The sequence below is a fragment of the Nycticebus coucang genome, chromosome 2, assembly GCF_027406575.1.
Source record: "Nycticebus coucang isolate mNycCou1 chromosome 2, mNycCou1.pri, whole genome shotgun sequence".
NCBI lineage: Eukaryota > Metazoa > Chordata > Mammalia > Primates > Lorisidae > Nycticebus > Nycticebus coucang.
In genome coordinates, this window is record NC_069781.1 from 1,123,901 (window position 1) to 1,146,989 (window position 23,089).

Consider the following 23,089-nt stretch of genomic DNA (forward strand, 5'->3'; position numbering starts at 1 on the left):
TAGCCTGGGCCCTGTGCAATGGGGCTTGTGGTGGGGGCTCTTCCCGTGCTGCCCCTTGCCCATCGGGTCTGGATTGACTTACTGAATGGCCTCCTTGACCCAGTGCTCATACAGGCTTTCAGGGGCATGTGCCTACTGGTCCCACCCAGGAGGGTGTGGGGAAGGCTTTCAGGAGGAGACAACCTCCAGGGGAGGCTGAAAGCCAGTAGATGGGTGTTCTCGAAGGGCCTATGCCAAGGGCCATGTCCCCTGGAGAGTCTCTAGCGAGGAATCCGAGTGTGCTGGGAGCAGGAGACAAGGCAGTGGGAGGAAGGATCCCCATAGCCAGACTCCCAGCTCAGATAATTTCCAGGGCCTAGAGTGGGAAAGGCATGCAGGTAAGGGCTGGTGCCAAGTGAGGGGACAGAGAGAAGGAGTGTGTGTGTGTGTGTGTGTGTGTGTGTGTGGCCCCTAGGCTTAAAAGGAGCTGGGCCAATGCATCCATTTGGGTTCTCATGAGCCGCTTGCTGTGGCTGCCCAAGAGGCAGCTGGAGTCCCCAAGAGGCTGGAGGTCACTGGATAAGGTCTCCCCAGGTCCTGGGAGCAGCCCAGGAGTGTATTGAGCCTGGTAAGGACTGGAGGGACTGGGGTATGTTTGGTGCTGGGCCCAGGAGAGAGGGATGTGGACTCTGCAGTGACCTCTAGTGACTGGGGTCTCGTTCTGCAACCGCGAGGAGCTGAATCTTGCCAGGAAGAGGACCCTGAGGTCCACAAAGGAATACAGCCTGGCCGTTGCCTGGCAGGACACTGCACGCGGGACCTAAATAGGCCGTGCCCAGACTCCAGCCCACAGAGACTCTGAGACAATTCATGAGTATGTCGTTTTAAACTTTTTTTTTTGGTAGAGACAGAGTCTCACTTTATCGCCCTCAGTAGAGTGCCATGGCGTCACACAGCCGTTTTAAACTTCTTAATTTGAACTGATTTGTAACGTAGCCATAGAAAACAGATATACCCCCACCACCATCTTCCTTAGAACATTTTAAGCTTTCAGAAAAGTTGTGGAGAATAGCACGGCACAGAAGGGTCTGCCCTTCCCAGACCCACCTGCTGTTGAAGTGGTGCCCTTCCCAGACCCACCTGCTGTTGAAGTAGTGCCATACCTCCCCACTCGCCTCTCTCTAGCCACCTTCTTTTGCACTGACCCATCTGAAAGTAAATAGCAGTTGCTGTGACCTGTAGCCTCCTCCTCCCAAGAACGAGGACCTCCCTGGAGTTACCAAAGACAGGAAAGTTGTCCAAGGTTCCCATTGTCCCAGGCATGTCCTTTATGGCTTTCTAGAAATCCCGGGATCCAGTAAGGAATTTCTTGTTGCTTTTCCTTGTCTCCCGCCTTTCCATTCTGGCCCCTCAACAAGGATAGCTTTTCCAAATCCAAGCCAGAGTCTGGATGGGTCTGATCATTTCCTCTCGGTCAGACATAAGTTGGACATTTTTGGCAAGAGCGATGCCGGGAAATGCCACAGTTGTCATGCCAGGAGGCTTGCAAGGTCAGTCTGTCCCTTGCCAAGTCATGCTGAAAGTGGTCACCTGGTCGACATTTCTTTCTCATAGCCTTGGAGGCAGGGTGCCAGCACAGTCAGCCTCCATTGAGGCTGTATCCACAGGTGGAGGAAAACATGAGGCAGCTCTGTGGCATCTCTTTTTTAAGAGTCTCTTTTCTAAGGGTGATGATCCTCTCATGAGAGCTCCACTCTCATGACCTCATCACCTCCCAAAGGCCCCACCACCATATAACATCACCTTGGGGATTAGGATTCCAACACACAAATTTTGGGGGGACACATTTGGTCCATTGCAAAACACTGGTTCCTTATAAAAGGATGGTCTTTGGAAACCAGTACGGGGCCTGCTCACTGCTCCTGGGCTGTCGCTGTTCCTAGGCTCTGAGGATAGAGCTAGGAAATTCCCTACAAGCTCCTGACAATGCCCCGATGCCACCCCAGTCCCCCTGTCATCCACCCAACATGTCTGCACCTCCCTTCAGAACCGAACTTTTGAAATGTTGCTGGGGTGGAGCTGGGTGCGGTGGCTCACGCCTGTAACCCCACATTCTGGGTGGCTAAGGCGGGAGGTTCACTTAAGGCCTGGAGTTTGAAGCCAACCTGGGCAATGTAGCAAGACCCGCCTGTGGCTCAGTCAGTGAGGCGCCGGCCCCATATACAGAGGGTGGCGGGTTCAAACCCAGCCCCGGCTTAACTGCAACCAAAAAATAGCCGGGCGTTGTGGCGGGCGCCTGTAGTCCCGGCTGCTCGGGAGGCTGAGGCAAGAGAATCGCTTAAGCCCAGGAGTTGGAGGTTGCTGTGAGCTGTGCGAGGCCACGGCACTCTACCAAGGGCCATAAAGTGAGACTCTGTCTCTACAAAAAAAATAAAAATAAAAAAAAGACCCTGTTCCTAAGAAAAAAGTTTTTAAATTACTCAGGCATAACTTGTAGTTCCACCTACTCAGGAGGCCAAGGCAGGAGGATCGCTTGAGCAACCAAAAGTTCAAGGCTGCAGTGAGTTATGATTATGCCATTGCACTCCAGCCTGGGTGACAGAATGACACCCCATCTCTTAAAAAAAAAAAAATGTCCTTGGGGAAAGAGCATACAGAGAAGGGCACTCAGGAGAGAAAGAATTTCTACCACATCAGCGTATCCCAGACCAGAAGCCCTGGAACCTCAGCCAGGGGCCAGAAGGATGAGCTGCCTGGGGCAGGACTCCTCCACGGGCTGCTTCATGAAGGGACCTGCAGGAGTGGGAGCCTTAAGGGATAACCCTGAGGCTGGGTAAGCCCTGCGTCCAGATGCCTGCAAATTTCTGTTCTCATTTCTTTAAAACACTTACTATGAAGATATGGCAGAAAGTTCAAACAGTGCAGATGGCCAGGAAGCTAAAATGGAGGCCGCCCCGCAGGCAGCTCCTGGGTCCTTTCCCAGGTGCTGCAAGCACAGACTCAGAATCTTCTAGCACAATGGTTTTCCTCAATGTTCTGTCCCCCAATCGTATCAGTTTTTTGAGGGCTGCCAAAGTACCACAAAGTGGAGTGTTAAAATCCCAGATGCTGGGCAGCGTCTGCGGCTCAGTCGGTAAGGCGCAGGCCCCATATACCGAGGGTGGTGGGTTCAGACCCGGCCCCGGCTGAACTGCAACCAAAATATAGCTGGGCGTTGTGGCGGGCGCCTGTAGTCCCAGCTACTCGGGAGGCTGAGGCAAGAGAATCACTTAAGCCCAGGAGTTGGAGGTTGCTGTGAGCTGTGTGATGCCACGGCACTCTACCAAGGGCCATAAAGTGAAACTCTGTCTTTACAAAAAAAAAATCTCAGATGCTTACTTCCTTGGTCTGCAGGTCCGGGCCTAGGTCCCGCAGCCTTGGCCCAGCCCCCTCTGCACTCTGTGGCCGACAGGTGCATCCCCTGCCTGCCGCCTGCATCTTCACGCGGAATGCTGTGTGCGCATGTGTCTGTCCAAATCTACGTTTTAAAAAATATTTATTCTTGGCTCGGCGCCTGTGGCTCAAGCGGCTAAGGCTACATACCCCTGAGCTGGCGGTTCAAATCCAGCCTGGCCCACCAAACAACAACGACGGCTGTAACCAAAAAATAGCCGGGCGTTGTGGCAGGCGCCTGCAGTCCCAGCTACTTGGGAGGTGGAGGCAGAAGAATTACTTGAGCCCAGGAGTTGGAGGTTGCTGTGAGCTGTGATGCCAAGGCACTCTACCTAGGCTGACAGCTTGAGGCTCTGTCTCAAAAAAATAATAAATAAAAATAAAAAATACTTATTCTTGACAGAGAAAAGCGACTTCCCGGCTACAGAGACACTTCTCCAAAGCCACCCAGGTCCCTGTGTGACCCTGCTATACTTCTGCTCCTGGTTCCTCATTCCGGAGGGTGCTTTCCGACGTAGCGCGCAGGCCCCGTGGGGGCTTTGTGAGATTCCTCGCTGGCAAAGGCGGCCCGGGCCAGGATGTGCAGAAGGTGACGGTGCAGCCCGTCAAGCTCATCTTCAGATACTTACGGATTAGCTCCCAAATTCAGGTATAGCTCTAGAGCAAGTGACTGTAAGGACAGAGGGCTGTGTCGTTGGTTTTGATGAGCATATGAACCTTGTGTTAGAGGATGCTGAAGAGATTCATTCTAAAACTAAAGTCAGGGAAACAACTGGCTCAGATCATGCCAAAGGGAGATAATATTGCTCTGCGAAGAAGTGTCTCCAACTAGAAATCATCCATGAAGTGAGAAATGGTTGGGAAGGCAGTACAGGATTTTTGGGCATACTCTGTTGGGAGTATAGTTCTAAAACATTTGTTCATACAGTTAAGATTACCCTTGTGTTATTTCAAAATGATAATAAATGCTGTGGGATTGTTTTTGTTAAAAACATAACTATCGGGTGGTGCCCGTGGCTTAAAGAAGTAGAGCGCTGGCCCCATACACCGGAGATGGCCGGTTCATACCCGGCCCTGGCCAAAAAAAACTGCAAAAAAAATTGTTATTACCCAAAGATGCTCTAGGTCTTATTTTCAGAGGACGTCTTATCGTTCCTGTAAGTAGGTCTTATTTTCGGAGGATGTCTTATTTTCGGGAATTGGGGTATTATTTATTCTTTATTATATTTTTTTATTCTTAAATCATAGCTGTGTACATTAGTGCAATCACCTGTACCTCTTATTTTTTTAGAAATGGGGTTTCACTATGTCACCCAGGCTCAAGCTTGGTAGCCATTCACAGGCGTGATCACAATACATGGCAGCCTTCTGCTCCTGTGCTCAAGCAGTCCCCTGCCTTAGCCTCCCAAGTATCTGGGACTATAGGTGTCTGTACTGCACCCACCTCAAATCTTCCTTTTGCAGACACCAGTCACATTGGTTTGGGACCAGCCCTCATGACCTCAGTTTAACCTAGTTACTTCTGTAAGGACCTCCTGAGGTACTGTGGGTTAGGATCCCAGCATAGGTTTTTTTGGAGACACAATCCAGTCCATAATGTCACCTAATCTCAGACAAGATTCATCACACAGCAGGCCGGTGTGGACCTCTGTCCTCTTTCCCTGGCACACTGGGACTCCCCCACAGACCAGGACAGCAGCTGCACCCCAGGGTTTTTGCCACCAAGTGGGGCAGCAGACACATCCCTGTGCTTTGGAAGGAAACGTGGGCTAACTCCCGGGTGGGTAAGACACTGGGAGAGAGTGTTCAGATGACACCTGACACTGGACAAATGACAGTGGGACCCCATTTCTGCCGGTTGCAAAGAGCCATATCTCATTTGGTTAGGTGTGAGGCAAAATATTTTCATGTTTGTTGGTACTTTCTGTTTCCTTTTCTCTGAGACACCAGTTGATATTTCTGTCCACTTCCTTCTTTTTCTTATGGATTGGTAAGGGTGCCCATTATCAACGCGCTCATATACACACAGGCACCTGGCAAGCCAGGCAGGTGTGGAGGCTTCAGGGTTTCCCTACAGTTGGTGGTTTGTCTGCCAGGGATGCCAGAAGGTGGCAGGTGGAGCCCCGGCCACACTGGTGAGAAATAGCTGGAACACTGGTACTGGAATGGAGGTAGAGGCTGGGTGGAGGGCAAACAGAGGTTCTAGCCGGAGGCTGGAGCTCAAGCCCCCAAAGAATGTTAAAGCCCCAGAGCAAACTTCCAAGTCTTGTACAGTGGCCTGTGCCTGAGAGCCCCGACCAGTGAGGGGTTCAGGAAGTGGTCAGGCTGGACTGGCAAGGAGGGGCTCTGGGGCATGGTCACCTGAGACAGTCACAGGGACTGGATTGTGGTATAGGGGCCAGTGTCATGTCTGAGGCCCTGACAAGCAGGTGAGTTGTCAATGCCACCTTGGCTGCCCTGTCCAGACTTGTGGGTCACCAGGGCACCACACTGCTGGAGGAAGACTGGGGTGTCCAGGCTGATCCTGTGCACACCCTGGGGCCTATCTCTCCTCAGGGTACCTTGTGGGACTGCCCCCACAAGACACTAGTGCCCAGGCAGGATGGAGTCATGCTGGGTGACCCCAAAGGCAGAGCCTGTGCAGCGGGTACCAGTCAAGCAGGGTAAACAGGCTCTCACTGGCAGACTGCACAAGCTCCCAGGCCTCTTCCTTCCAGCTAAGGGCCACGTAGGCTGTGGCTTCTCCACTCCCTCTTGGTACTGCTTTTTATAGGTTTAGAGAAACAAGAAATCTGTTCTGAGCCCAAGTGGGAGGGTGGGGGGTGGGACCCTACACAAGGGGTGAGCACCCCACCAGCAGACCATCTCTCAGCCTGTTCCATGTGGACTGTGAGCCCCACCCTGGTGGAGGGTGGGAGAAGCATCTCTTCCAGCTGGGCTTATCACCCTGACACTGCTGACAAGGAAACTGAAGCTAGGCTGGACATTTCTCCTGCTCATCCTCATTCCAGGATTTCTGTGGAGCACTTGCAGCGAAGCCCTACAGGGGCCTGCACGGAGGGCCATGGGGCAGGCCTTGAGCTGGCCCCAGGGTGGGGTGGCCTGGTCCACTCCATATACCTCCTGGCCATAGGTGCTCCCTGACTTTCTGTCCGCTGGTCTTCATCTGTCCCGCATCCCCTGGACCCTGCCAGTCACTTGGCACTAGAGCCTGTGTTTGGGTGTGAGCCAGCTGGGCAGACTCCAGCACTGCCCCCGCTCCCCTACCCCAGGGTCACACCTCATGCTCAGACACCAGGTTTAGGCTCAAGCTGCACAGGCAGCTTCATCCACCACTTAGGTAGTTCCCTAGGGCGGGCCAGGTCAGGGAGGGCGGAGACAGAGGGAGACTTAAAGAGCTCCCAGGTTCCCAGTGAGCCCTGACTGCCTCAGCTCTCACCATGGCCGAGACCGCCAAGCTCCAGCTGTTTGTCAAGGTGCTGGGCAGCCTGGGCTGGAAGGGAGGGCTCGAGGAAGGGTGCTTTTTGGGGTCTACTTCATGGGGCTGGCTGAGAGGGGCCTCTTCAGCAATGTCTGAGCCCCTGCCCTGGGCTGGTTTCAGGAGACTCAGGCAGCACCACAGAGGAAGAATGAGCCAGGGCAGTGGTGATGGTGGGGGGTCAGTGTGCCCTAGTCCCACTCCCAGCCTTGGCTACTGGGCCCTTCTCTGCTCTCCTGGAGCAAAGATCAGCATTCCAGGAAAGGGGGCCTGGGCCAGGCAGCCCCACCAGGTCTCAGGCTCATGCCTAGGTCTGCTTGTGGGTACTGCCAGGCCCCCTCAGGGCTTGGGGGAGTCGGTGTGCTTCCAGGCAGTGCCAGAAAACAGTTTGCTGGGCTCACCCCACCCTTGCAACCAGCTTTTGGGCTCTGGCCTCTACCCAGGCTCTGAAGATAAAGTTCCAGGTACCAGGACCGGAGCCAGGATCCCACCCCTCCCACCTCCTAGGGCCCAAGTCAAAGACCCTCACTGGGCACTGAGAGGCTGGACCAACCATGCCAGAGCCCTGGCGTTGTTCTAGTTCCAGTTCTGCTGGCAGTGGTAGGCAGGTTCCTGGGTCTCCTCCCAGCCCCAACATCCTTTGTCCCACCCACCCTAGGCGAGCGAGGATGGGGAGAGCATTGGGCACTGCCCTTTCTGCCAGCGGCTCTTCATGGTACTGCTCCTCAAGGGCGTGCCCTTCACCCTCACCACAGTGGACGCGCGCAGGTGAGACCCACCCTGGGGGTGCCTCCCTGGCCTCCACATGCCAGAGGGCCTGCACCTCCTTTCCTGCTGGTGCCCACAGGTCCCCAGACGTGCTGAAGGACTTTGCCCCTGGCTCACAGCTGCCTATCCTGCTGTGTGACGGAGAAGCCAAGACGGACACATTGCAGATTGAAGAGTTCCTGGAGGAGACTTTGGGGCCACCTGAGTGAGGGCCTGCATGGGTGGAGGGAGAAAGATGGTGCCCCAGGGAGGGACAGAGCCCTGTGGAGTATTTTGAAGTATTACAGGATGGGGGCAGAGCGGCAGGGCCAGGATCTGACCCAGGTCCCTCATACTGCCCACCTTGCAGCTTTCCCAGCCTGGCACCACGTTACAGGGAGTCCAACACAGCGGGTAATGATGTCTTCCATAAGTTCTCAGCTTTCATCAAAAACCCCATGCCTGCGCAGGATGACGGTAAGGTGGGGTCAAGGCTGGGGTGGGAGGATGGCCCAGGCCTGATGCTCACTGGCCCCCGCCTCCAGCCCTGTACCAGCAGCTGCTGCGCGCCCTTGCCAGGCTAGACAGGTACCTGCGCCAGCCCCTGGAGCACGAGCTGGAGCAGGAGCCCCAGCTGTGCGAGTCCCGCCGCCGCTTCCTGGATGGCAACCAGCTCTCACTGGCTGACTGCAGCCTGCTGCCCAAGTTGCACATTGTCAATGTGAGTGCAAAGCATGGGTAGGGGCACAGGCGGACCCTGCAGAGGGTCCTAACAGCACCATTGTCCGCAGACCGTGTGTACGCACTTCCGACAGGCGCCCATCCCCACCCAAATGTGGGGTGTCCGCAAATACCTGGACCATGCACTGCTGGAAAAGGAGTTCAAGTACACATGTCCGCACAGCTCCGAGATCTTGGCAGCCTACCAACCCATTGTGCACCCACGCCCCATCCCCTCATCTGCAGTACCATAAAGGTTTCTCTATCCGGAGTCAGCGTGTCCTGACATCTGAGGGGCCAGAGACCCCACCGGCATTGCTGCCACCTGGAAGTGCTTCTAACTCCCAGGACACTAAGCCCAAGATGAACAAGAAGACAAGGGCAGGAGAGACCAGTGGTCAGGGTGCGGTACATTTCCCCATGCTGAGCCAGGCCACTCACTTGCAGTGATGCCATCAGGGATCTTGGGGACAGGATTGGGCTCCCAAACCAGTCAGGCCAGGGTTGGGCAGGGCACCCTGGATGGCCAAGGAGGGTGGGGAGGGGAACCCACAAAGCCATCTCTGGGCTCCAGGCCAGGTGGGCCTACATTCCACAGCTGGGTCCCACCCAGCAGGCCAAGCCCCACCCCGTAGGGGCTTCAGGGTGGTGGCCATCCAAACATGTGCCTACAGAGGACTTTCTATTGTGTGCCTCCTTGTGTGGAGTACTTGCAGCCGTGCCCTGGGTGGGGCCTGAAAGTGGGAACAGAGTTCCAAGCCTGGGAGAGCCCTGCCCTTGGGTAGGCCTCTCTCAGGCTCTGGGCTGTCCAGGCAGGAATATCTAGACAGGTCAGAGATCTCTCTTGCCATCCCCAGACCCAACAAGAAAGAGACTCCTCCAGAGACCTGGGTGCCTGGTGTATCTGTTATATCCTGTGGCCCTCTGCCCAGAGTACAGACCCCAAGGAGGTTCCCTGGCCTCCTCCCCAGGCCAATGTCAAGGAGCCAGAGCATGACCAGTACCTCCACCTGAGAGAGCATTTATTTGTTGGGGAAGGGACTTGAGGAGCTGCCTTATTCCTTCCCAGAAGCAGAACAGGCAGGTGGAACTGGTGGTGGTGATTTCCCCGGGAGGGGGCCTTGGAGGCTGCCCCCCCCCCAACAGGCAGACTCTCAGCAGAACCACATTTTTGCTGTGCCTTCAGGTTTCATCAAAGTTTACACCACCAGCTGGTTTCTTACTAGGATAGAAGAGGGTGACACTATGGAGTGTGGAGGGAAGGAAGAGTCCAGGCTTGGACCATAGGCACAGGAAAGGGCCAGTGGGCAGATACCTCTTGAAGCCAGGGTTGATGAGGGACTCTCCTGGACACCGTCTCCTAACTCCAGGTCCAGAGCTGCTTCTCTGGGGATCTGGGTCTGGGGGAAAATAGGATGCAAGGGCTCCTGAACCTGACAACACCTCGGGTCACAATTCTCTCTAAAAATATAGGTTCTCGGGTGGCGCCTGTGGCTCAAAGGGGTAGGGCGCCAGCCCCATATGCCGAAGGTGGTGGGGTCAAACCCAGCCCTGGCCAAAAACTGCAAATATATATATATATTCTCTCTCTCTCTCTCTTGAGACTTCTTCTGGGAAAACTGTGTTCCAAGGGAAAGAGTACAGTCCCAACCCAAGTCAGACTGACACATCTCACCTGGCAAGAAAAGCTGCGGCCCTGTAGGCCTGGGGTTCTTCCTGGGGCTGGCAGCTATGTCTTCTGTGGCTGGGGAAGAAAGCCAGTGGACAGCCCAGTTGGTGTCAGGAGCAGGGGATCCTAATGAGGGTAGAAGATTCCTACTCCCATCTCACCTGCCAGCTGCTGCTCCAGGCTGAACACACGTTTTGCTAGGCCCAGTGTCAGTGCCTGCAACCTAGGGGCTGCTGCTGGGCCAGGCACCTTGGAGAGGTCAAAGGCCAGGGCTGAGGGGCCCCCTGAAAAGGTCAGAGATGCTCTGTCCTCCTGCAGGGTCAGAGTCACAGCTTGCTGCTCACAGGCTGCCCTGGGAGAGGAGAGGTGCTGAGTGCTGTGGCCAGACCCACCCGACTCCCACCCCTTTTCTCCCTGCTTGAGTCTCACCTGAACCGAGGAGTGATGTCTTCAGCCGCATGCAGGCCAAAACGGGCTTTCTACAGGGCACAAGGGCTTGTCAGCAGCTTCCTGAGACCCTGGACCCACTGGGGGCACCTCAAACCTGCCAGACCCCAGAGCCACCTGGGATCCAAAGATAATTTCAAAACTACAGCTACTAAGCAGGGAAATGGGGGTGCGCAGTCCCTTTGGGGGAATCCCAGATTCCCTTTAGCACATAGATGCTTTGGCTTGTAGGTACGGGGTGTTGCAGGCTCCCTAATCTGCCCAGGTGCCCCGTTACTCACAAGGGCAGCCAGGCTGTCCGGCGTGAAGCAGGTGCTCCACAGCGTTACGGCGTCAGTCACACTGGGACGGGGAGTGGAGCGGCTGTCAGGAGGGGCCGCCCTGATTCCCCGAGCCCCCCACCTCCCGCCGACCCCACTCACTAGAGGTTGAAGCCGCCAGAGTCCCCATCCCCGCTTCCCTCTCCCTCACAATAACACACAAAGCGGGGCGGCCCGGGGCCCGGAGGCAGCGTGCAAAGTGGCGGGGACAGCGGCAGCGGTGGTGCCATCGCAGCTCTTCCAGCCGACACCCGGACGCAACAGACCCGAGCGACCGGAAAGTAGGGGGTGGGGGGTTGTGTGCCTGCTGTGTGCTTAGTGCGCCTGCGCGGAATGTCCGTTTCCGAAGCCGAGCGTTAGTCAGTGGTGAAGCCTAGAGAGCCTGCGCAGGACAGAGCCGGGCAGGGGGCGGGGCTTAAGGCCCAAGGCTGTCTCCTCAGAGGCGGGGCTCGGGGCGGAGCTTAGTGCGAGGGCCGGGGGCAGAGCCAGGTCTGTGTCCCGGCTCTAGAGCGCCACCCCTGGCTCTGGCGGGGAGGGTTACTCAGCTGCGCTCCTCTGTCCCCGTGGAGTCCCAAGTTCACTCCTTGTCTTTGGCGGGCATCCCGCCCTTGGCCCAGCCGCAGCCCTCCCCAACACATACAAACACGAGGCTTCCTAACACCTAACTGTAACATGTCAAAGGACAAAAAGTGAGTAAAGGATGGTAACCAGTACAGGGGGTTTCTCACTCCTCCGTGCATCCCACCTGTTACTGCCAGGCCTCTTGCATGCCTCACGTTGTCCTGGGCCTCCAGGACATCCGGATCTACAGTCAAGGTCTCGGATCCCCTGGGGATTGTAAGAGCTAATGGGAGAGACAAATAATAAACAAACATGACTTTCTCACTCAGCGCCGAGTGCTAGGCAGAAACTGCAGCTGATGCCGCAGGATGGGAGCACCTTGAACGGGAGCAGGTGCTGTCTGAGCTGCAACTTTGAGTAACATAAGGATGCAGTGTGCCAGAATAGAGGGTCCCAGGCAAAGGCCCTGTGGAAGAAGAACAGCTCTGCTCAAGGCTTTGCAAGAAGGCTGGGGTGACTGTAGGGTGGCTGAGGGGCGGCCCAGTGAGTTTGCAACCTGGGCTGTATCCCAAGGGAGCCTCAGCTTCTTCCTTCTGGTTCACTGCCCTTCAGTCCTGCTGTGACTCATGTCTTAGGGCCTTTGCATGAGCTGTTGTGTCTACCTGGCACATCCTTCCCCCAGACTCACCCACTTCCTGTGTCTTACATGATTTCTTTTAGGTCTATACTCAAAAGTCACCTTCCCTGGTCACTGCACATAACATTTCAGCTCTCATAACACTCTCTCTTGTTTCACTTGCTTATTTCCCATACCTGTCACTTTGTAAAGGACATTCTAGTTTACCTATTGTGGTAGCAGTCTCTAGGGTGGCCCCAACCATTCCAGCCTCCTGGAAGATTATACCTTCATGTAATCTTTTCCCCTTGAGCTGGACATTTTTCTAGTCACTAGAATAAGGCAGAAGTAATGGGCTGTCACTTCTCCCTCCCTCCTGTATTGCCTAGCATGACATGAGGCAGCCCTGTGGAGATGTCTGTGTGACAAAGGACTAAAGACTGCCAACAACCAGTGAGACAGGGGGAAAGCAAACACCCTCCTTTCCAGCTGAGCCTTCCTGTCAGACCATAGCCTTAGCCAACAGCTTGATCTTGTATCTGAGGAACAGATTTCTGATCCTCAGAAACTGAGAGACAAGCCACCTATATCCATAACACTTTGGTAGGTCAGTGCAGGGCCAACAGTTCAAGACCAGCCTCAAAAACACAGCAAGTCCCTGTGTCTAAAAAACGTTTTTTAATCACCCAGGCTTGGTGGCACACATCTACAGTCCTACCTACTCAGGAGACTGAGGTAGGAGGATCACTTGAGCCCAGGAATTTGAGGCTGCAGTGATCTATGAAGCCATTACTACACTCTAGCCTGAATGATAGACCAAGACCCCATCTATTAAAAAAAAAAAAAAAAAGAGGCTCGGCACCTGTATAGGCAGCTAGGGCACCGGCCACATACACTGGAGCTGGTGGGTTCGAATCTGGCCCAGGCCTGGCAGACAACAGTGACAATTGCAACAAAAAAAAAAAGGCCAGGTGTTGTGGCCGGTGCCTGTGGTCCTGGCTGCTTGGGAGGCTGAGGCAGGAGAATTGCTTAGGCCCAGGAGTTTGAGGTTGCTGTGAGCTGTGACACCATAGCACTCTACTGAGGATGACAAAAACGACAAGAAACTGGGTGACAACACACACTTGTTTAACGCTGCCAAATTTGGGGGTAATTTGTTACTCTGCCGTAGATGCCTGATACACTTATTTGTCCTGTTTATTGTCTGTCTCTCCTGTTTATTGTCTGTCTGTCTCTCTGCTGTAGATGCCTGATACACTTATTTGTCCTGTTTATTGTCTGTCTCTTCACAGCCTCTCCTGTGAAGTCCGTGAGTGTGGGTAAAAGCTAGTGTAGGCTGGCATTCCCAAGAACTAGAGCAGGATACAGCCATGGACCTCAGCCTCTCTGCTGCTATGCATGCTTAAGGTGGGTGGTGGAATGTCCATTAGAATAGATGGAAACTAGTCTGGGAAATATCCGGATAGAAATCAGCAGCTTAGAGATAGGATATAAATAAAACTAAAAAGCAACTGACAGTTACCCTCCAGCTGCAGCTATTTAACCTGTGGGCTGTAACTTTCCCTCATTAAAACTCTATCATAGTGTCCTTTAATCTCTACTTTAATGCTCCTCTGTCCTTCACTCTGATAGTGCTCTTCCTTGAACAAAAAACTGCCTGTTTAATTGAAATATAAGACTGGTACCTTCTCCCTTTTTTGCTTTGCATATGCATGCCCCCCAAACACCAACAAAAAGGCCTTGGATAATTGGGTGGAGCCTGCTCCTATCTGCCTTGCTAGAAGCTGATACAGTGCTTTCTCTCATGGGTCAAGAAACTGTGCATGTGAATTTACTATGCATTCTCTCTGTAAGCTGGACTCTGGGCAGTCAGGTAAAGTTCCTGCTTGGGGAACTCCAAGTCCCCTGCGCTGAGGCTCAGTTCCAGGGTTGCAACACATGAGGATAGGGGTTTCTTTCTTTCTTTCTTTTTTTTTTTTGAGACAGAGTCTCAAGCTGTCCCACTGGGTAGAGTGCCATGGTGTCATAGCTCACACCAACCTCCAACTCTTGGGCTTAAGCGATCCTCTTGCCTCAGTTTTTCTATTTTTATTTATTTATATATTTTTATAAATAAAATTTATTTTAGGTCTATACTCAAAAGTCACCTTCCCTGGTCACTGCACATAACATTTCAGCTCTCATAACACTCTCTCTTGTTTCACTTGCTTATTTCCCAAACTTGGCACTTTATAAAGGACATTCTAGTTTACCTATTGTGGTAGCAGTCTCTAGGATGGTCCCAACCATTCCAGCCTCCTGGAAGATTACACTTTTGTGTAATCTTGAGACACAGCCTCAAGCTGTTGCCCTGGGTACAGTGCAATGGCATCACAGCTCACAGCAATCTCAAACTCCTGGGCTCAAGCAACCCTCCTGCCTCCACCTCCCAAGTAGCTGGGACTACAGGGGCCCGCCACAACGCCCGGCTATTTTTTGGTTGCAGCCGTCATGGTTGTTTGGCAGGCCTGGGCTGGATTTGAACCCGCCAGCTCAGGTGTATGTGGCTGGCGCCTTAGCCGCTTGAGTCCCAGGCACCAAGCCAAGGACAGGGGTTTCTGTTTTATTTGCCACTATATCTGTCTCTTCAGTGCATAGAGATGCTCCACGAATGTTGTGAATGAATGAATGGATGGATGGATGAAAGGTGTGGGCTGGTGGAGGTTTCAGCAGGGTGGATGGGGAGTGGGACCTCTGACTTATGCATGTAAAGTGCACAGATACAATCATTTTTTGCTGGAGTGCAGTAGCTCCCTGCAGCCTTGAATTCTTGGGCTCAGGCAGCCCTACCTTCTCAGCCTCCCAGGCTGCAGATGTGATCTTGAGATGGGGTGATTATCTTGGATTTTCTGGGTGGGCCCTAAATGCCACCACCTCAATTGTTCCAGATGAATCAACTAACATTCTGACAAATTTACAATTAGCATCATGTGATTATTTTGCTGAACCATACAGACAGTATGCCATTTACCCTCAAATTCTTTTATTTATTTATTTTTTTTGAGACAGAGTCTCACTTTGTCACCCTCAGTAGAGTGCTGTGGTGTCACAGCTCACAGCAACCTCAAACTCTTGGACTTAAGCCATTCTCTTGCCTCAGCCTCCCAAATACCTGGGACTACAGGCACCCGCCATAACGCCCGGCTACTTTTTTGTTGTAGTTGTCATTGTTCTCTTGCAGGCCCAGGTGAGGTTTGAACCCGCCAGCCCCGTTGTATGTGGCCGGTGCCCTAACCACTGAGCTACAGGCACCAAGCCTACCCTCCAATTCTTCAGGACATTTTAATTTAATTTAATTTTATTTATTTATTTTTTTAGAGACAGAGTCTCACCTTATCGCCCTCAGTAGAATGCTGCAGTGTCACAGCTCACAGCAACCTCAAACTCTTGGGCTTAAGCGATTCTCTTGCCTCAGCCTCCCAAGTAGCTGGGACTACAGGTGCCCGCCACAATGCTTGGCTATTTTTTGGTTGCAGTTGTTATTGTTATTTAGCTGGTCTGAGCTGGGTTCGAACCCACCAGACTCAGTGTATGTGGCTGGCACCGTAACCACTTCAGGATGCTTTCTCCCCAGTGAATACAAAAGCAGGGCAGTTTTATTCATGGCATCCTTTCCCCTCACCCTCAGCAGGGAGGGTCTGGGCCAGAGGTGGTATCACACTGGGTCTCTGTGGCAGCCAGGCCTTGCTGGGCCATGGGAGAGGAGCCTGGGGCTGAAGTTGCCTAGATACAGGCTGCCCAGACTGCCCTCGGGGGAAGGCCAAGACGTCCGCAGCGTTCCTGAAGCCTGTTCCTGAAGCCTTGGGTGCAGGTGGCTCTAGGTCTGTGCAGTGACTACCTGCCTGGCCGCTGAGCCAGGGCACACCGTTAGTCCCGGCATCCGGGATCCTCGGTGAACCAGGAAAACCTCTTCACCGCCTCCCTCCCGCAGACCTGAGCTTAGGTGCGTCCCAGGCTAAAGGCCTGCCCAGGAAAGCAAAGCCTGGCAGTGCCCAGCAAAGAGCTTCCCCATCCCCACTGCCACCCCCCTCTGGCCCGGTCCAAGACCTGGCACGGGGCAGAGGAAGGGAGTGGGACTGGCTCCTCTCCCAGGCTGCCCCCCTACCTTGCCGGTCCTGGGTTGGCCCTCAGCAACTCCCTCCTTTCCAGAGTGGCCCCCAGCTCCCCCGCCCCGCCCCCCTTCCCTCCAGCCCATCCCCACACCTCCACCTCTATGGGGCACAGGTGTCCACAGGCTTTGAGAGACCGTTTATTGAGCTAGAATGGGGTGTGGAGAGAAACAGGGCTCTGTGGGGCAGCTCCAGGCTGGATCCCTCACTGCAAAACATGGGGCAGGATGGAGGGGAGGCTCCTGTTCCCTGCCCCGATCAGCCCAGCACCCAAGCCCCATTGCTGCCTGGGGCTCCTGGCCTGGCTGTGGTCACCATTCCCTGCCGCTACTGGGATGACCCCACTATGCTGTCCTGACCCTGCGGGGAGAGGCTTCTCCATTGGTCAGCAGGTGCTGAGCACTGCACGGTCCACTCACCTGGGAGAGGGCGCTGGCACACTGGTCTGTGGGAGAAAGCAGGCCTGAAGAGCTGATGGGGGACACCCCTGCCCTGGGGTGGAGGCCCCCAAACTGAGATCTCCTCCTGGGGGCACCTGCCTGGGCAACATCTTGCCCTCCCCAGGCTCAGAAAGGTGGAGCTGCCCCTGATGGGGACAGTGGAGTTACACTTAGGGCCTGGTCCTCCCATCAGGAGCAGGGACAGTGCTCACCGGACTTGGGCAGCAGGACGCCCTGGCTGGGGCTCAGGCCCACTTGGGATGCCAGCAGCTGCATCTTCTGGGCGCCTTCAGGAAACAGCTCTGGGGCTCGGGCTGAGGGCAGGGATCCCGGTAAGGGCTGAGGGGCAGCCCCGAGGAGAAGGGGAGAGGAGGGGTAGCCATAAATGGGGGTCTCAGGGCCACGCCTACATGTTCAGAACATGCTGGACCGGACACTGGGGCAACACTCCAGACTGGCCCTCCTTAGAGAGAGACCTGTGCCTGGAGAAGAAGGAGCTGTCAGGACCTACACGCCCCCTCGCCACCCACCGTAGAGCTGCAGCCAGACATTCTGCACATCCCCCTTCTGCGTCTCGAAGTATAACAAGGCGAAATGCTGGTAGTCCGTGAAGGCCACGCGGATGTCAGTCTGGGCCATAGCTGAGGGAAGGAAAGCTGGTGATCCCCACCCAGGACACCCCCACTCGCCCTGGGATGCCCCTTCCCCAGAGTGCATAACCCCCGTATGGAACCTCCAGATCCAGTAGCCTGTACAACCCCCAAGACCTCCCCACACCCTCTGCCCTGCTCACGCCCTGTCCAGCTTCACCTGGGTTGCTGAACTGCCCCTCCGTGGCTCCCTTGGTGAAGGTCATGTCCATCTTTTGGCACCCGCCGTCCAGCCTGGGGACAGGAGCCCAGCGGACCCTCTGAGCAGTCATCGGGCACCCAGCCCAGGCCTCCTTGCTCTCCCTGCAGCCCAGTCCTGCCTGGTGTCCTGAGGATACTGCAGCCACACAACTGCCCAGGGCCCCATATTCACTCACCCTCATAATTCTTAGAGCACATAGGTACTGTATGGTTATCTCACAGGTGAGAACTCCTGCTGGGGTGGGGCAGGTGTTGACTTGCTCTAGGGTACACTTGCTCTAGGGGTACTTGGTCTCCAAGTCTTTCCTCCAGACACACAGACACACACACACACAGACACAGGTACACACACAGACACAGACAAACACAATGATACACACACACTCTGACACATAGACACACAGGCAGAGGCTTTCCCCAGGCCTGGGTCCCCCTCGGAGGAGCAGGCCAGCTGCAGCCTGAGTGGGGTCTGACCCTGACAACGTGTCAAGGAATTCTGGTTCTGCTGGCCTTCATCCGGCCTTACATGGGGCCAGTGAGTCTGAGTCCAGGTCTGAGGTGTAGTCACTTACGTGGGATATCCAAACTTGAGGCCCAGGTCACCATTAGCCAAGGAGGTTACTAAGACCACTGGCATCTTCATGTTGTCCTTGGAGTCCAGGAAGCCCTGGTCATCTGATGCCACCCCAACCACATACCAGGTGCCCTGGAACTGTAGGGTGGGTGCAGGGAGGGCTGGAAGGCACCCCAAATTCCTGCCTGAACCCTGACCCAAGCCTGCCCCAGCCTGTCCACATTAGTTGCTTCCGAGGCAGGGCCCAGTGCCAGGAACCTTGCACCCATGACAACAACCCTGACCCAGAACTGAGGTTGAGATGCACCTCGTCTCAACTGGAGTCCCTAGGGAGTGGTCGTGGGCTCAATTTAAAACTTGGGCTGAGGGTTTGCTGATTTCCCCAGTCAACCCCACTCCCAGTTGGATGGGGCAGGTGGGTGGGGGTCTTTTCTGAGCCTGGATTCAAACGATATGGACAGGGACCTGGGGTGGAAAACCAAAGGAGGAAGGTCTAAGCGCACCTGGCTGGCATCAAAGTTGGCCTGGATGGGGACCTGGGCCTGGCCTGGGGATAGTCTGAACAGGATGAGGAAGGAGCCAGTCAGCAGAGCTTGCAGCAGCATCATGGAGAAAGGCAGGTAGGGCACGGGAGCAGGGCAGTGCTGGGACAGCCTCCCTCGGGAGCATTTATGCCCCTGAGATACCCTGGAGCTGTTGGCCTGCCTGCCTGCCTGTGACAGAACCCACCAGGATAGGCTCTGATCAAGTTGCACCCTGCAGCGTCCTGGCCCTGCTGCTTCCACCCAGCCCCGCCCACACCCTGCATTTCCTCCAGGAGAGGTCAGCCGGATGCCCAGAAGCCATGGGATACATCCTCTGGCAGGCCTCTGGGCCAGGGGCTGACTAACAACTCACCCTCCCTGCCTCTCTGGCCCCCCTGAGCCCTTCTGGCATGTTGGCCCCCAGTCCTCAGCTCAGGCGCTGTTCCTAGGCCCCCTTGTCCGGAAAGGCCACCTAGAAGCTCAGCCTCTGTGTGTGGCCTTGATGCTCAGGCTCTGGAGAGTGGTCAGGGCTATGTTGTGGAGGCCCAGGCCAGAGGCCAGGGGACTGGAGGTGCTCAAGGAGGCTCATCCCCAGCCCACTGTGTCAGTTTGTCTTGGTGCAGGCCATGGACATTCTAGCGATTTCCAAACAAATATTCCTTTTAGTCTCTGAAACCCTATCTCAACCATAATCCCGTAACCTGACAAACCCCCTGATCTGAAGCTCCCCTCAGGGGTAGCTGCCTAAGGGGATTAGGGACTGAGTGGCTCACCCCCACCATCCCAAAACAGTAAGGGTTTGGGCTGTGATTGGTAGGTAGAGGGGGTGAGGCTGTGCCAAGGCCACAGCCTTACGTGGGTGGCTGGGGACAGCCAGAGCTGCTCCCTGCTTATGTGGAGGGCGGAGCCCAGCTCTTTGGTGACATCTTGCTGAGGGATGGTCCAGTGGCCAGAGCCAGTGAAGACAGGACAGACAGGCAGGAGCCAGGCTGCTGACTTGCTTCTAGAGTTTATTTCTCAGAGCCAGGGGGATAGAAGCGATGTGGGGAAAGCCAGGGCTAGGTTTCAGAGCAAACAGCAGAGTGGTCCTGAGGGCTGGGTTCACCTGGCTGGGAAAGCAGGACTTATCAATGCAGGCAACTCTCTGCCCGTCCCTGCTCCCAGCCACCTGCTGGACTTCCATCCCAGAGTTTCTTTCTGGGGGCAGGGGTGAACCCCTCCAGAGCCTGGTCCCTGAGGCTGTTGAGTGCCTTGCCCTTTCCATCCTCTATCCCCTTCCATTTTGTCCACCCCACCTTGGTTCCTGCCTGCCCCCAGGGACAAAGACCTTTGTAGCAGTTGATCCCAGCAGATGGAATCTCCTCCCCCTTGTCTGCCAGAGATCTGGAACCCAGATTCTTGCCTATCTTCAGCCCCCCTGAGCCTTTGGGAGTCGGCCCTATTCCAACAGCCATGACCAGGCTTCCTTTCGGATCTCATCCCTGGATGTCAGGTCTGTACAGGGGGTGCCCATGTCTCCCACCCAACCTTGGAAAGGGTGGGTCTAGAACCAGGCCATCCAGTGACCCTGAGCCATCACAGGGTGGGTGGTGGATGTGCTGAATGAATGAATGCCTGCTGGCCCACAGCCCAACCTGGCTCACCTATTGTGGCTCCGTGATGCACTTATCTGCCAAGGAAAAAGCCCAGGGGCTGTGGTCAGGAACCTAGCCAGGGCCAGTTCCCCACCTGGACTTCCTGTCCCTCCTCTTATGGAGAGCTGGTCTGAGTGAGCCTCCAATCTGCACAGAGCCTCTCCCCAGCCCCCTGCTCCTCATAACAGTAGGGTGGCCTTTCTCCACTTCAGCAAAGCTGACAGTGTCCCCAGGGAGACTGAGCTCCTAACCAGTTAGTTTCCCTCTGTTCCCCATGGGCACCCCGCCCCCACCAGCCTGGGGCCCCTGTACCCCAGGGACTGGCACAGAGGGGTGCTTGGTATCGTCTGGGAGGGTCTCCTAGTAGAGGGGGCTGAAGGTCATTGGCTTAGGGAAAGCCCCTTCCCCACCCACTGGGGCCACTTTAGCCCAGTCAGGAGACTGTCTGCCTCTAATCTCGCCTAATCCCCTGCTCCTCAGATTAGGTCCACCCCTCACCGGATGGGGGCAGGAAGACAATGGTATCCTCTGTGAAGCCCTGGGCCATGCAAAAGGTGGTGAATTTCTCCTTTAACTCTTCCCTGGGGGTCTGGGTACGGCCTGTGGCAGGAGGAGAGGGAGCTGATCTTAGCAGGTGAAAGGTCCCTGTTCTACCCATTTCCCACCTTGGAGCCCCCCACCCCACCACCGTTAGGTCTCAGTCCTTGGGCTCTGTGTTGGGGCACGTACTGTAAAGTGTGACCATGCGGAAGTCCTGGCCAGGCCCCTTGCTGCCCTGGCTGTACAGTAGGGCGTACTCGTCATAGTTGGTCTCCACCACCGAGATGTCATAGGTGCTGCCCCAGTCTGGGAACCCAAGAGGTGGCCCTGGCTGAGGGACTTGGTCCCCCAAACTTTGGACCCCCTCTGTTTTGTGTGTGATGGAGTCTCACTCTGTCTCCCTGGGTAGAGTGTTGTGGCATCACAGCTCACAGCAACCTCAAACTCTTGGGCTGAAGTGATTCTCTTGCCTCAGCTTCCCAAGTAGCTGGCACCCACCACAAGGTCCGCTATTTTTAGAGACGGGATCTCACTCTGGCTCAGGCTGGTCTGCACTCGGGAGCTCAGGTGATCCATCGGGCCCCCTCTTCTTTAGGGAAGGGGTGACTTGCCTGCCAAGATGCCCTTCTCCTCCAGCTGCTTTCCTTGCCCCCCTCCCCAGTTCTAACAGTCCCCTTCCCAATTCAGGAAGCTCTGTGTTCTGGAACCAGAAGTCCCCAGCGGCCAGGAACACAGGCTCAAAAAATCAGGGGTTCATGGTGCAGCCACAGATCTCTTGGCCAGAAACAGAGGGAGGATGTCTCTAGGTGAGGAGCCACACCCCTCCCCTCACCTTCCACTCCTATGGGAAGCCCCACCTGGGAAGCGCCTCTGGGGAAATCCCATGGGGCAGGGCATATGGCTCAGAGGGGCCCAGTCTCCCAGTGCTGGGGTCTATGCAGGGGTGGCCTTGAACTCAGCGACCCCGTGATGTTGCCATCACCCTCCCTCTGGCTCCATGTGTCCCCAGGGCAGGGGCCTCAGGGTCAGTGCCAGCAAGTGTCACTTCAAGGTTGGGCAGAGGTGGGCCCCACTCACGGGGACTCTTGTAGTGGTAGGAACCACGAGCTCCTGCAGGCTGCAACAGCATTGTCCGAGTCTCACACTGGTTTTTCCTGTGGGCAGGTTACCCTCAGGGTCAGGCGCCAGGCCGAGTGTGCTCCCCAGGCTGCACACTTGATGGGGTCCTCTTGGTGCCAGAAGCCCGCCCCACCCACTGTCCCACCTGAGGAAGGTGGAGGTGAGGTTGAGGCCGCCATCGGAGCTTGGGGTCACCATGGACCTGCACATGGACAGCGCTGCCTTCTTCTCCAGAAACCAGCTTGCGTTGGAGGCCAGGCCCGCGCTGAACCAGCGCCCCACAAACTGTGGCAAATGCCCCCAGCCATGTTGGCCAGGACCCTAGGGACCCTCAGGGGTCTCCCTGCCCCTTGCCCCAGCTGGCCACACCCCTCAGGGGCCATAGCCTCCTGACGAGGTGCCCAGCCTGTGGGCAGAGCAGCAAGGGGTAGAGAATGGTGGGGGATGTGGGTGGTGGGGGTGGGGCTCCCCATTCCTCAGGCTGGGCTTCTGTACTGAGCCCAGGTGTGTCCTTGACCTCTTGTCCGCCACAGGCTCAGGGGCAGGGCCAGCATCCTGGCACCCCCCCACCACCACACATCCCCAACCCCCCTACTGCCCCCCTCCACAGCTCCCAGGCATGAGCACTCAGCATGCTATCATCTGCGCTGGTTCTGGTGTGCACAGTCGGCACAGAACCATGTCCTGGAGCCCAGCTGCGGAACCTGGGCCTGTATGATCTCTGGGTATCTTGTGCTCATAGGAGTCAGCAATGGTATTTGGTGGTGTGGGCATGGACGTGGCCTGCACTCTTGCATGAGCCCATCATCAACATCGGACAAAGGGCTCTGGATTGATGAAATGTTGCTGCCCCAGTGAGGGCCTCCCACAGTCAACCTCCTCCTGCAGCTGCCAGTCGTCCTTCCGGCTGACCGCTCAGGCCTCTGCCCAGCAGTGCCTGGCACTAGGGAACTCAGCTCTCTTTCTCCAGGGAAAAGATCTGACCCAAAGTGCCCCCTCCCTTGACAGGGCTCTATACTGCCCTGGGGATGGGGTGGGCAAGCTCCTCACCTTGTCCTGTTGGAAGTCAGGCTGTACTGAGACCTGGGCCTGGGCAGGGGTCTGCAGGACCCCCAGCAGGACCAGCCCCACCCACAGCAGGCATGCAGAGGCCATTCTCCTGGAGCAGAGCCTGGTGCCAGTGGAGTGGGCAGAGCAAGGAAGGTGAGCAGGAGGCTTGAACGGTGCTGAGGAGACCCCTATTTATGGGTCAGGCTTGGCCTCCACCCAGGGCCCAAGGACAGCCCACTG

At 55.7% G+C, this 23,089-nt stretch overlaps 4 protein-coding genes and 1 pseudogene across 8 annotated transcripts; 2 read left to right on the plus strand and 3 right to left on the minus strand.

Moving 5' to 3' along the window:
- The first annotated feature begins 3,880 nt into the window (after nt 1-3,880).
- LOC128571668 (small nuclear ribonucleoprotein E-like) lies at nt 3,881-4,380 on the plus strand (annotated as a pseudogene).
- Nucleotides 4,381-6,844: 2,464 nt separating this feature from the next.
- CLIC3 (chloride intracellular channel 3) lies at nt 6,845-8,627 on the plus strand. The gene is made up of 6 exons (XM_053557310.1): nt 6,845-6,887; nt 7,548-7,657; nt 7,737-7,862; nt 8,007-8,113; nt 8,182-8,357; nt 8,428-8,627. Exons 1-6 carry the CDS (start codon nt 6,852-6,854, stop codon nt 8,608-8,610), a joined length of 738 nt encoding a protein of 245 aa, XP_053413285.1. The 5' UTR covers nt 6,845-6,851; the 3' UTR covers nt 8,611-8,627.
- A 734-nt stretch (nt 8,628-9,361) lies between these two features.
- Nucleotides 9,362-11,128, minus strand: PAXX (PAXX non-homologous end joining factor). Of its 2 annotated transcripts, XM_053557329.1 has the most exons (7): nt 10,895-11,119; nt 10,754-10,814; nt 10,455-10,504; nt 10,187-10,377; nt 10,032-10,100; nt 9,672-9,756; nt 9,362-9,578 (listed from the first exon to the last, which is right to left on the minus strand). In XM_053557329.1, the coding sequence occupies exons 1-7, from the start codon at nt 11,020-11,022 to the stop codon at nt 9,539-9,541; spliced, it is 624 nt and encodes a 207-aa protein (XP_053413304.1). In that variant the 5' UTR covers nt 11,023-11,119; the 3' UTR covers nt 9,362-9,538. The 2 variants fall into 2 exon arrangements, with proteins under 2 accessions (XP_053413304.1, XP_053413295.1); XM_053557320.1 differs by having other exon boundaries at nt 9,362-9,756; nt 10,895-11,128.
- A 3,866-nt stretch (nt 11,129-14,994) lies between these two features.
- On the minus strand, nt 14,995-19,365 carry LCNL1 (lipocalin like 1). Of its 4 annotated transcripts, XM_053557355.1 has the most exons (8): nt 18,486-19,365; nt 17,981-18,120; nt 17,368-17,441; nt 17,088-17,198; nt 16,770-16,871; nt 16,537-16,562; nt 16,218-16,325; nt 14,995-15,896 (listed from the first exon to the last, which is right to left on the minus strand). In XM_053557355.1, the coding sequence occupies exons 1-7, from the start codon at nt 18,588-18,590 to the stop codon at nt 16,323-16,325; spliced, it is 561 nt and encodes a 186-aa protein (XP_053413330.1). In that variant the 5' UTR covers nt 18,591-19,365; the 3' UTR covers nt 14,995-15,896; nt 16,218-16,322. The 4 variants fall into 4 exon arrangements, with proteins under 4 accessions (XP_053413330.1, XP_053413315.1, XP_053413322.1 ...); XM_053557340.1 differs by having other exon boundaries at nt 16,218-16,562; XM_053557347.1 differs by having other exon boundaries at nt 16,212-16,562.
- Nucleotides 19,366-19,496: 131 nt separating this feature from the next.
- PTGDS (prostaglandin D2 synthase) lies at nt 19,497-23,044 on the minus strand. Its single transcript, XM_053557374.1, has 7 exons — nt 22,850-23,044; nt 21,945-22,084; nt 21,758-21,834; nt 20,870-20,986; nt 20,639-20,740; nt 20,150-20,175; nt 19,497-19,615 (listed from the first exon to the last, which is right to left on the minus strand). Exons 1-6 carry the CDS (start codon nt 22,952-22,954, stop codon nt 20,150-20,152), a joined length of 567 nt encoding a protein of 188 aa, XP_053413349.1. The 5' UTR covers nt 22,955-23,044; the 3' UTR covers nt 19,497-19,615.
- Nucleotides 23,045-23,089: the final 45 nt, after the last annotated feature.